Below are 12,064 nucleotides of genomic sequence, written 5' to 3' on the forward strand. Positions count from 1 at the left end.
TCCACCCCGGATACAGCCGCGCTCGGCTGATCCAGCCCCTTCCTGTGCCCCGGCTGCCGTCCGGGCTGCAGCCCTCGCTAGGGCCGGGCCACGTTCCCCGCCCGCGGGCAGTGGGTGTCATTAGCCGGGGCCACCAGGGGGCTCCGGAGGCTGCGCTCGCTGCCTCTCGCTCTGCTCGGGGTCGGAGCTTCCCGGGTCAGACGCTGCTGCCGCCGCCTCCATTGTCTGGGACGTGGGAGCGGGACCGAGCAGTGGGCGGCCGCAGCGGGGTCTCTCCCCGCCCCAGCTCCGGAGCCGGAGCCTGCAGGGGATGCAGAGACCCGAGGCACCGCGCTGGGGCCGGGAGGGGAAACAGCGCTGGGAGATCTCGGGGGTCCTGGAGAAAAGCTCCAGCCAGGGGCACAGGGAGCTGGGTCCCCGCTGTCTGTCCCCCTCGGGAGAGGAGTGGCTGGAAAATAACGGTGGGTGCAGAACTGTGGGTGTAAATTCAAAGGCTGAATCTGGCTCAAGCGAGTAATAAAGTGACCAAGTGTTTTCCCAGCCTGGCAGAGTCTAAATCCTCTGTCTGCAGGGAAAGAGGGGGGGAGGGGGGAGATCGAGGTGTGAAATGAACCAAAGCCACATCTGAGACCTCCCCAATTGCCCATCTCGCCCTGACAGGCTGCAGAATAACGTCCCTGTTTTGATCCAGATCGTCCCATCCTCCCAGGGGACAGGGCAGGGAAATGGCTGAAGTGGAACAAGCTCAGGTAGGAGATGGTGGGTTTGGTCTGGAGTGAATTCGCGGCGGGACAGGGAAAGCAGAAGGGGAGGAGAAGAGGAAATGAAATCTCTCTGCTGGGTTCTGTGAATGTGGGGCCAGAAATTCAGTGACATTCCCAGCAGGGGTTGGGGGATATTCCCCCGTGTGAGATCACAAAACCCTGGATGTGCCAATATCAGAGGCCCACTGCCCTTGCACAGCAGCCATGAGCTCTCTGAAAAGTCAGAGGATGGGCTTGAATAAGAACATAAGAAGGGCCACTTGCCCCATCTCCTATATTCACCTCTTTTTCCCTTCACAGTCTCATACCTCTCACAGCTGCTATATCCCCACATGCCCCTGCACACCCAAAGTCCCCTCACACTCCTTCCTGCACCTCTTCCCTCTCCTTCCTACACCACACCTTCCCCTGAAGCCTCCTAAAGCTCCCCCTGCACCCCAATTCCCCTCCACTCCATCTTCCCTGCCAAGCCCACACATCTTCCTGAACCCCCTTAATGTCAATCTGCCCCCCCCACAAATCACCCTGCACCCCGCTCAGCCTCCCTCTAGCTCCCAACACTTACCATGTATCCACCTCACCCCATTCCCCACATTACATAGCACCCTCCCACTGTCTACCCCACACCCACACTTTACCCTTCACCCACTTCGTCTCTCATGCCTTCCCCACTCATTCCCTTCACCACCACCACTCTGCCACTGACTCCTCACATTCCCTTTTCTATTCAGTTTCCTATCCAAACTCCCAAGCACAGAGCAGCAGCCGTATTCCCTGCGGAGAGCATGGCTCCTGTTTCAAAGAAAACCATGGGAGGTGGTGGCCCTCTTTATTAGGGGATGCCTCACTTCTACATGCCAAAAGTGTAGGGAAATGGTGACCAGTTTGATTTCAGACCCCCTGAAAGTGATGGGAGATGGCAGCCATGTCGAACAGGGGACAGTGCAAGTACTGTCAACCTGTGGAACTCCTTGCCAGAGGATATTGTGGAGGCCAAGAGTATGACAGGGTTCAAAAAAGAACTAGATAAATTCATGAAGGATAGGTCCATCAATGACTGTTAGCCAGGATAGGCAGGAATGGTGTCCCTAGCCTCTGTTTGCCAGAAGTTGGGAATGGGCGACAGGGAATGAATCACTTTACGATTATCTGTTCTGTTCATTCCCTCTGAAGCACCTGGCATTGGCCACTGTTGAAGACAGGATACTGGGCTAGATGAACCTTTGGTCTGACGCAGCATGATTGTTCTTATGTTCTGTGCTAGGAATTGTGAGATCATGGGATAATTTTATAACTCTCAACTAAATATTGTGAGACCTGTGATGAAATCACTGGAGTCAACAGCTCTGGGCATCATAGTTTCACCATGGAAACAGTGTAGGTTTTTAATGAGGAATTTGAGAAATTTTACCCTTCTTCCCCAGAGAAAACAGGGAGATTTACCAGCCCTACCCATCACATGGTTGACCACTGCACATGGCACCTCCTACCAGGTGCTGCCCTCCTCTAGCAGTGTCTCTCCCATCATCCTGTGGACCCTCTCACTCTTGGAACCGCAGTCTCCTCTTCATGACTCAGCCCTTGGGACAGGTCACCATACATGTTCCCCCCTTCCATCCGGGCTATCAAAGTCCCTCTTGACAATCCGGGGCTCAGGCAGTCTCCCTGCTCACTGCCCCACCAGTGCCACTTCATCAGTGCCTGGTAGGGGGACTCGCCCCCCTCTGGGTCCTGGCTTAAGGGCCCTCTCATCCGCAGCCACTCTCTGGCCAACCCCATACTTCGCTATTTTTCCCCTGAGCCTTGCCACCCTCTCTGGTTCTCCCCTTTCACTCGGTTTGCCAAGCCAAGCTCCCTCCTCCCAGGGAGTGACTGCAGCCTGCCTTTCTGCTGCCCCTGTCTGTAGCCAGCTTCCTGGCTTATATAGGCCCCGCCTGCACCTACATAGGCAAGCCTCTCTCTAATTAGCTGCCTCTAGCCTAAAGCTCCCCTGTTTGCAGTCTAATTAGCTGATTGGGCCCAACTAACCCAAATTCAGCTCTTGCAGGGCCAGTGTGGGGAGCACCCCCCATCACACTGCCTGTGACTGAGCTGGGGGCATTGTGTCTGGGGGAACAGGTCCTGAGTGGGGGACTCTGGCTATTTCAGGGACCAGTGACCTTCGAGGAGGTGGCTGTGTATTTCACAGAGGAGGAGTGGACTCTGCTGGACCTATGTCAGAGAAACCTCTACATGGATGTGATGCAGGAGAATTATGAGAACGTGACCTCGCTGGGTAAGGATTCCTGTCCCCTTGGGTATTAGAACCAGGGGGATCTCTGATGAACCAAAAGTGGCTTCTATTCAGGGTTCTTTCCTAGTCACCTAGATTTCAGGGGGATCAGCCCCATAGTCCCCAGAACTTTTGAGACACAGTCTGTCACCTCCATACCCCTTCCAGAGAAGAGGCAATTCGGAGACAGAGTGGAGATATTAATCCATCCCCATCAAAGGGAGAGGGTGGGTGATGTGTTCCTCTTGTCTTTTTAAACATGGGCTCATTCTCACATACTGGGATTTTGTGTGTCCTGCTCTTCCCAGGACTGGCTCTGTGCCTGGAAAGGGCTCTGGTCTCAGCAGGCTTACAAAGGGGTAAGAGGGTGGATGAAATCTTGTTCTATGCCAGATTCTTAAAATCCCCCAGTGTGGAGATCCTTGAATCGCCTGCAGAGGAAACGGCACATCTCCCAGGAACCAGCCAATCTGCTTGAATGGTCTCCAGGAACATTTCCCCATCTGTTGGTTTATTCAAGGGCACCCTCCCACCCAGCACAGCACATCTGGAAACATCTGTGTCTCTGAGTAACTGTAAGACCCTGGTTTCACCTCTTTTCTTTCCCTGGTGCAGGATTTCCCATTCCCCAACTTGAGGTGATCTCCCAGCTGGAACAAGGGGAAGAACTGTGGGTCACAGAGCTATGGGGCTATGTGGAAAGGGAGATCCCGAGAAACCTCAGCCCAGGTGAGGAATTAGTTATATGGATTCACAATCCACTCATTATTGTCACAAACAGCTGGGATTCCCGCAAAGGGCCTACAAGTTTCTTGCTTTCTGCTTCACTTCACCTGGGTCAGGATTGTCCCCTGCACGTACTGTCCCCTCACGGCAGACATCACTCATGGCTCCTGTCTTTCCTATCTCCCCAAGAGATATTTCTGTTTGTTCCACCCCTTAGCCATTCCCCTTCCTGAGCTTCCCTTTCTCCTCGACACAGGGAAGGACTCATGTCTGGATTCTCTCTCTGTCCTAGCAGGTGATGGGTTGGTGGGTGAGAATGAGGAGAAGAATCCTGAACAGGAAGATCCTGAGCAAGTAGAACCACAGGGGACTGTACTGGGAAGATCTGAAGGCGATGTTTCCCAGAGTCTGGAGCAGGGGAATACCTGTGAGGGTCAGCCCAGACCAGAGAGGCTGCAGGGAGACCACCAAGGGGAGAGACAGAGTAAATCCACTCTCCGAGATGGAAGTTTGAATAACGTGAATGAAACTATGATCCGCCCGAGGATCTGCACTGAAAAGAAACCATATGAAGATGCTGGATGCAGGAAAAATTTCAGTGGGAGTCCAAACCTGTTTGTACATCGAAGAATCCATAATGGAGAGAAAATCTATAAATGCCTCGAGTGTGGGAAAAGCTTCAGTCGTAGCTCAAACCTCATTGCACATCAGAGAGTCCATACAGGAGAGAGACCCTATAAATGCCCAGAATGTGGGAAAAGCTTCAGCCGCAGCTCAAACCTCATTGCGCATCAGAGCATCCATACGGGAGAGAGACCCTATAAATGCCCTGACTGTGGGAAAAGCTTCAGCCGCAGCTCAAACCTCATTGTACATCAGAGTGTCCATACGGGAGAGAGACCCTATAAATGCCGCGAGTGTGGGAAAAGCTTCAGTTGTAGCTCACATCTCATTGTACATCAGAGAGTCCATACGGGAGAGAGACCCTATAAATGCCTCAAATGTGGGACAAGCTTCAGTTGTAGCTCACATCTCATTGCACATGAGAGAGTCCATACCGGGGAGAGACCCTATAAATGCCTTGAATGTGGGAAAAGCTTCAGTTGTAGCTCACACCTCATTGTACATCTGAATGTCCATACAGGACAGAGACCCTATAGATGCCTCAACTGTGGGAAAAGCTTCAGTGGTAGCTCAAACCTCATTGCACATCAGAGAGTCCATACTGGAGAGAGACCCTATAAATGCCCCAAGTGTGGGAAAAGCTTCAGTCGTAGCTCACATCTCATTACACATCAGAAAGTGCACATGGGAGAGAGACCCTATAGTTGCCTTGACTGTTGGTAAAGCTTCAGTTATAGCTCAGTCCCTATTAAACATCAGAGAACTGATACTCTAGGGAGACCCTATAAGTGTTCTGTCTGTAGGAAAAGCTACAAGGCAAAGGTTGCTCTAATATCCCACAGGATAGAAAGAAAGTGGTGGGAGCTCTCCCTGGGGGCAAATGGTTCTGTGTCCTCCTGCAGCAAAGTGTAAATGTGGAGGGTCTGGATAGGAGTAGAAGGCAAGTGGATGATTTGGATTTCAGGGGAGGATGGTTGGTGTTGGCCAGGGAGGAAGGAACTCTTGGTACTGAGGAGCTGGTCATTTTATAGTCGGGGGGAGCAGGTGATGGGATGAATTGGGTGACGATTCTGTGGGTTCCACACACACTTTAGAGTACAGAGAAGAGTTACTGTTTGTGTCAGGCTCATCTCTGCCTCGGGACGGAGGTAGGGGGATGTTATTCAAGGAAGCAGTGAAGGGGGCCTGTGGGTCTGTAGTTATAAGGCAGTGAGAGCTGCTGGTCTGAAGTGACAGGATTTCAGAGCAGTGCTCAGTGTACTGGCTATCTCTGCAGACAGTGAGGTGGGCTGGAGCCAGATGAGGAGGTGAGACCTTTGGGATATTGCACGGTTGCTGTGTGGGCAGTATGGTGTAAGGAGGGGATTAGGAATCAGGACTCCTGGCTTCTGTTCTCCACTCCGGGTGGGGTATAGGATCTAAGTACTCCTTGGGGAATTCTGCACCAAAAAATTAAAAATTATATGCCAAAAAAATTTAAATTCTGTGGGCAATATTTTAAAATTCTGCAAAATTGTATTGGTCCAAATAACACTACATAATCACGCCAGTTTCAATTATTTTAGTAATTTATTTCAAAATACCTGTCAGCAAGTATTGCTACAGACATACACAAAAATTCCCCCCAGGAGTAGTTTCAGAGTAACAGCCGTGTTAGTCTGTATCCGCAAAAAGAAGAACAGGAGTACTTGTGGCACCTTAGAGACTAACAAATTTATTAGAGCATAAGCTTTCGTGGACTACGAAGTGGGCTGTAGTCCACGAAAGCTTATGCTATAATAAATTTGTTAGTCTCTAAGGTGCCACAAGTACTCCTGTTCTTCTTTTTCCCCAGGAGTAGAGAGTTAAAGAAACCGCTATGATAACCCAGTTCCTGTTTCTCTGCCCCCTCCATCCCCCAGAACCCAGTCAGGGGGCCAGAAACCCACAACCCCTTCCCTCCAGAGCCCAGATGTGCCCCCCCAGCCAATACACCTGACCCCCCTACCTCTCAAGAGCCCAGCTGCAGGGTCCCCCCGGCCCATATACCCACATCCCTTCCCCCCCAGAGCCCAGGGATAAGCCTGATGCTGGGTCCCAGGCTTGTGTGGAGTTTCCTGCACTCCACCGCCTGGTTCCCTCAGGGCGTGCTAGGAATTGCAGCTGCCAAGAACCCTCCTCCCCCCACCCAGCAGTGTTGTCTATGTGCGAGCTCTGCTCTACTGGGTCCAGCAGCCCCTAGTGGCGGCCAGCAGCTCTGCAGCCCATTTCTGTGAGGGAAAGGAAATTCTGCGTGCACATTAATTTCTGCAAAATTCTGCATTGCGCAATGGCACAGAATTCCCTCAGGAGTAAGTCTAATGGGTTAGAGTAGGAAGGACAGCTATGAATCTGCAGTCCTGCATTCCATTCCCAGCTCTGCTAATGGTTACATTTGTGACCTACCAGCAGCCCTTCTCCTTTCCTGGCTTTCCCTGGTGGGACACTGTTTTAGTGAGCCAAAGGGAAAGTTTTAGCAGGATTCCTTTGTCCCTGTCTGCAGGCAGAGGCTCTGTTCACGTTGTCACACGCTGGGGTTATTCCTGAAGGAACTGCCCTGGGAGGATTTTTCTCCATTTTCTGGATGGTCTCGTGTTTCCGGAAATGTGGGTTTCGGGAAAGTCTTTTTCTTGTTGACATTTTTACTTGTGTTGGTTTCTGCTTTTCCAAAGAAATGCTAATAAAATGTTTGCTGCAATTCTCCCATCACCCTGGGTGTCCCACAAGATTCCTGTGGTCTTGAGCTCTAGGGATGGTGGGCCAGGTGTCCCAAACTGGGTCAGTTCCTCCCTTATTCACTGCCCCTCAGCAGGAATTGCTCATTCCCCCAGATCCAGCCCTTTTGCTCATGTCTCTGTGCATCCGGTTTTAAAAGGGGATCTGGGCTCCTCCACGTCTTTGTTCTTGTGGCTCTGAGTGACTCTGGGTTCAGTATCTGTCTCTTCCCTTCCCCTGTCTGGCAGGTTTAATCAGTGCAGGGGATAAACCACCTCAGAGTTCAGGAGCCCTGGCTGGGCGTGAGCCCCAGAGGTTGCTCAGGAGGACTGGAGCAGCTGGTCACTGGGAGGCTGAATACATGAACATTTCCAGATGGAGAGCAGCCTATCTCCTCTCTGGCAGCATCTCCAGTGTCTCTTCCCTCTTTCTGCTCCATGCCTAGCTCAGTGCGGGATCCAGTGACTCCCAGGCAGAATTGTGACATTTCCCCATGAACACAGAACAGCTGCAGGCTCTCAGATGTCCTCCATCCCAGGCCATTGCTTCCTATCAAATGCTTGCTCCCGGGTTCCTGGTGGTTTCTCTGATGCTCTTGCTCCCTCTGTGGTAACTGTTGTGACAACTGGACCTACAAATTTACTATTGTTGTCAGGGGCACCATTTCAGATTGGCGGCGAGGGGAGGGAGGGAGAGGAACTTTAACCATGATTCCAGGAGCTACTTAAGCACCTGAAAACGCTATTTCTTTTGGCAGATGATATTTGCATTTAGAAATTACCTGACAGGAGCACTGTATCTGATTCCTATATAAAGAAAATATATATATATATATATACAAACACCAGTTAAAGCCATATTTTAATTTTATATGTAAGTTTAGAACAATCAGGAGATAATGCAGTAAAATATTCCCAATCCCAAGCCTTGAGGTATCATAAGAACAGCCATACTGGGTGAGACCAAAGGTCCATCTAGCTCAGTATCCTGTCTTCCGCCAGTGGCCAGTGCCAGGTACTTCAGAGAGAATAACAGCACAGGCAATCTTCAAGTGATCCATCCTCTGTTGTCCAGTCCCAGCTTCTGGCAAACAGGCTGGGGACACCAACCCTGTCCATCCTGGCTAATAACCATTGACGGATCTATCCTCCATGAATTTATCTAGGTCTTTTTTGAACCCTGTTATAGTTTTTGGCCTTCACAATATCTCCTGGCAACTAGTCCCACAAGCTGACAGTGCTTTGTGTGAAGAAATAGTTCCTTTTGTTTGTTTTAAACCTGCTGCCTATTGATTTCATTTGCTGATTGCTAGTTCTTGTGTTATGAGAAGGAATAAATAAGATTTCCTTATTTACTTTCTCCACACCAGTGAACATTTTATAGATCTCTCTCATATCCCTCCTGACTCATCTTTTTCCAAGCTGAACAGTCCCAGTCTTTTTAATCTCTCCTCATACAGAAGCCATTCCATGCCCCTAATCAATTTTGTTGCCCTTTGCTGTACCTTTTCCAATTCCAATATATCTTTTTTGAGATGGGGCGACCAGATCTGCACACAATATTCAAGATGTGGGCGTATCATGGATTTATATAGAGGCATTATGATATTATCTGTCTTCTTATCTATCCCTTTCCTAATGGTGCCTAACAATCTGTTAGCTTTTTTGACTGGTGCTATACACTGAGCAGATGTTTTCAGAGAACTATCCACAATGACTCCAAGATCTCTTTCCTGAGTAGTAACAGCTAATTTGGACCCCATCATTTTGTTTGTATAGGTGGGATTATGTTTTCCAATGTGTGTTACTTTTCATTTACTTTCCTCTATCAGTTTTGGAGCCTTAATACAAGAACTAATAACTTTTATGGGTAAATAGAATTCATGCAGAATATTTACTCAATATCATTGTCCTTACAAGATCACACCAATCACCCTCAAACACCCACATACTTTTTAATTTTAATTATATTACCATTTGGAGAATTATACTCAAGCAAATATATGCAGTCTTAATTTGTATCTCATTTCTCATCAAAAAGTTATGAACTCGAAAGTAGTTGCGTTTCCCCTCAAACATGCTTCTAAAACATGGAATAACTAACAAAACAGAGAAGAAATCCATTTTGGCACTAGCTTAAAAAAAAAGGAAAAGTCAAAAAGCTTTTAAAGTGATAATTGGAAAGAAAAATATTACAATAAATTGGCCAACATGAGTTTCCTATCAGCTGTAATACATCTGAAGGTGTATTTCAGTAGATAAAATATTATCACCTTTTTCTATGGCAATGTGTTTACTTTTCCAATTATGTTACTCAATAATTAGAAATAAAGTCTTAACACTGTAATCTATTTATACAATGCATTTGATATTTCTCCAGCACAAATGAAAACACACTCCAGTTCAAGGGACTAAAGGTGTAAGGACTCAAAACATAAAAATGAATTTAAAAATTGATCTTGCATTTAATGAGCTAAAAGCCTGTTTTAACCTCTGGAAAATGTTCGGTTTTATAAAGTAATATAGAAATCCTGAGTATCTACAGTGACCCAACTGGAGGATTCTTAACTGTGCCTAATGAAAATATAATATGACACTACATGTCTTAGATGTTATTAAGGGAAAAAAATGTCCCAGGGGTATAAAGACTAATTCAAGAAAGAAAATAGTTTATTTGCTGAGTGAGAAGCAGAGGTATGGCCAATAACTTCCTCTGATTTCCATGAGGAGCAACTGAAATGTCTAAGGGAAGCACTGACTGTTACACTGGAAATAAAACTGAGCAGTTTTGTGGGGGAGACTTATGGAGAAGGAAACCCCCCTCCCCTTAAATGTACCATTACTTTCCTGCCCGGCCCCAGCCCTTTCCCCCAGGTGTCTCCCCTCAACTGCAGGCTCCGGCTCAGGGGCTGGTGTCGGCAGAGCCCGGGGCTGCCCCAGGGGCTGGTTCCAGCCACCTGAGAAAGGTTCCACCTGGGCTGGGCACAGAGGGAGCGTTAATGAAGGTCTGTCCCTGAAACAGCTCCTTAGCTGGGGGGAGCCCAGATCCCAATGGAGGACACAGCAGTGTCTGACCCAAGAAACTCAACCCCCAGTATCCTGAGCACTAGCAGCCTCCTCTGCCTTAGCAATAATTAACAAAGAGCCCTAGTAACTAGAGTGACCAGATAGCAACTGTGAAAAAACAGGACTGGGGGTGGGGGGTTGTAGGCGCCTATATAAGAAAAAGTCCCAAAAAACGGGACTGACCTTTTAAAAACAGGACATCTGGTCACTCTACTAGTGACAGCAATGAATGAGTTGGTATGGCAACACCCATTTTTTCATGTTCTCTGTGTATATATATCTTCCTACTGTATTTTCCACTTCATGCATCCGAAGAAGTGGGCTGTAGCCCACGAAAGCTTATGCTCAAATAAATTTGTTAGTCTCTAAGGTGCCACAAGTACTCCTGTTCTTTTTGCTGATACAGACTAACAGGGCTACCACTCTGAAACCTATTAAGAGCTGCACACCAGCATCTCTATGGCCACTAGAGGGTGCTGGCTAGTGCCAATGAATGGGCTCCCCTCGCCCTGATCAGCATAGCATCGGCTCAGCTTTAGTGCTGCTGCTGCTTTTGTGATGTATGAACCCACTCCCAGGCTCAGCCGGAGCCTGCAGGTGAGGGGAGAGACCCGGGGGAAAGGGCTGGGGCCGGGCAGGAAAGTGACTCTGCACCAATGGCCCCTCGTCTCCAGGGGCGTTGGAACAATTTGTAGAGTGGGGGTGCTGAAAGCCATTGAACCAAACTGTAAACCTTGTATATAATGGAAACCACTTCAAGCCAGGGGGTGCGGCAGCACCCCCAGCTCCAGCACCTATGTTCCTTGCCTCATCTCTGCTCCTGGATGCGAGTCCCAGAGCTTCTGCCCTCACTGACACCCCCAGGTAGGGTGACCAGATCACCCAGGTCAAATATCGGGACGCGGGGGGCGTGGCGGGGAGCGTGGTGGGGGCAAGACCAAACTCCCCCCCCCCCTTCCTCCACAAGCGCTGGAGAGAGGCTCTGGTGAGTGAGAGTCCGGCCTGGCCCCGAGTGCAGGCAGGACTCAGTTGGGCGGTAGGGAGAGTAGGGGGGCGGACCGCAGGGCCAGGCGGCGGCTGTTCTCCCCCCCGAGCAGCGGCACTCGGGAGCAGCCGCAGGGGGAGGAAGCGGCCGATGGCCAAGCTCAGTGGCTGAGGCTCAGGTCCTGCAGGGGAACGAACGGGGCTGGGCTGTCGATGCCTCCGCCCCGGGGCTGCCGCGGGATTGCACCACCTGGGCAGCAGCCCAGACGCGACTGGCCAGGGGCTGGGCGCAGCGTGCGCGCTTCTGAGTCCCCACAACAAGCCCAGGCTCGGGGGATTCGGGCCCGGGCACCAGAGCCACAGACGCCGAGCTTGGCCATCGGCCGCTTTCTCCCCCTGCGGCAGTGGGAGCTGCAGCAGCGGCTGCTCCCGAGTGCCGCTGCCCACGGGGGAAGAACAGCCACCACCTGGCCCCACGGGCTGCCCCCCTCCTCTCCCTACCGCCCGACTGAGTACTGCCTGCGCTGGGGGCCAGGCCGGACTCTCACTCACCCCGGCCCCGCGCTTCCCCTGCGTCTCCCAGGCCTCCCTCCGGCGCTTGTGGAGGGAGGAGGAATGGCGAGCCTGGGGAAGAGGCGGGGATTCGGGGAGGGAGCCAATGGGGGAAGGAGGGAGCGGAGTCAGGGCAGGGGGGCGTGAGCACTTCCGGGCTTCGGAGTATTTGCTTGTTTGTCCAGTGACCCGACCTAACATTGGTCGGGACGCAGGACAAACAAGGAAATAGCGGGACAGTCCTGATAAAATCGGGACGTCTGGTCACCTACCCCCAGGCTCTGCTCCCCTGAGCAACTGCAAGAGCTGATCCAGCTCCGGGAGAAGAGAGCATAGGCGCCGAC

General features: G+C 50.6%; 2 protein-coding genes across 2 annotated transcripts in view; one reads left to right on the plus strand and one right to left on the minus strand.

Annotated features, from left to right (window-relative positions):
• LOC128847920 (zinc finger protein 420-like) overlaps positions 1-12,064 on the minus strand; it is a 42,679-nt gene that overhangs the window by 3,152 nt on the left and 27,463 nt on the right. The window lies entirely within an intron of this gene.
• LOC128848306 (zinc finger protein 664-like) lies at positions 71-6,005 on the plus strand. The gene is made up of 5 exons (XM_054048229.1): positions 71-461; positions 661-749; positions 2,913-3,039; positions 3,652-3,765; positions 4,055-6,005. Exons 2-5 carry the CDS (start codon positions 726-728, stop codon positions 5,107-5,109), a joined length of 1,320 nt encoding a protein of 439 aa, XP_053904204.1. The 5' UTR covers positions 71-461; positions 661-725; the 3' UTR covers positions 5,110-6,005.

This window comes from Malaclemys terrapin, chromosome 13, assembly GCF_027887155.1.
Source record: "Malaclemys terrapin pileata isolate rMalTer1 chromosome 13, rMalTer1.hap1, whole genome shotgun sequence".
Classification (NCBI taxonomy): domain Eukaryota; kingdom Metazoa; phylum Chordata; order Testudines; family Emydidae; genus Malaclemys; species Malaclemys terrapin.

Bases quoted from the DNA above. Each gene is read 5' to 3' on its own strand.
- LOC128848306 (XM_054048229.1), top strand. From the start codon at position 726: ATGGCTGAAGTGGAACAAGCTCAG. The intron at 750-2,912 runs GTAGGAGATGGT...TGGCTATTTCAG, and splicing joins CTGAAGTGGAACAAGCTCAG to GGACCAGTGACCTTCGAGGA. The intron at 3,766-4,054 runs GTGAGGAATTAG...TCTCTGTCCTAG, and splicing joins CCCGAGAAACCTCAGCCCAG to CAGGTGATGGGTTGGTGGGT.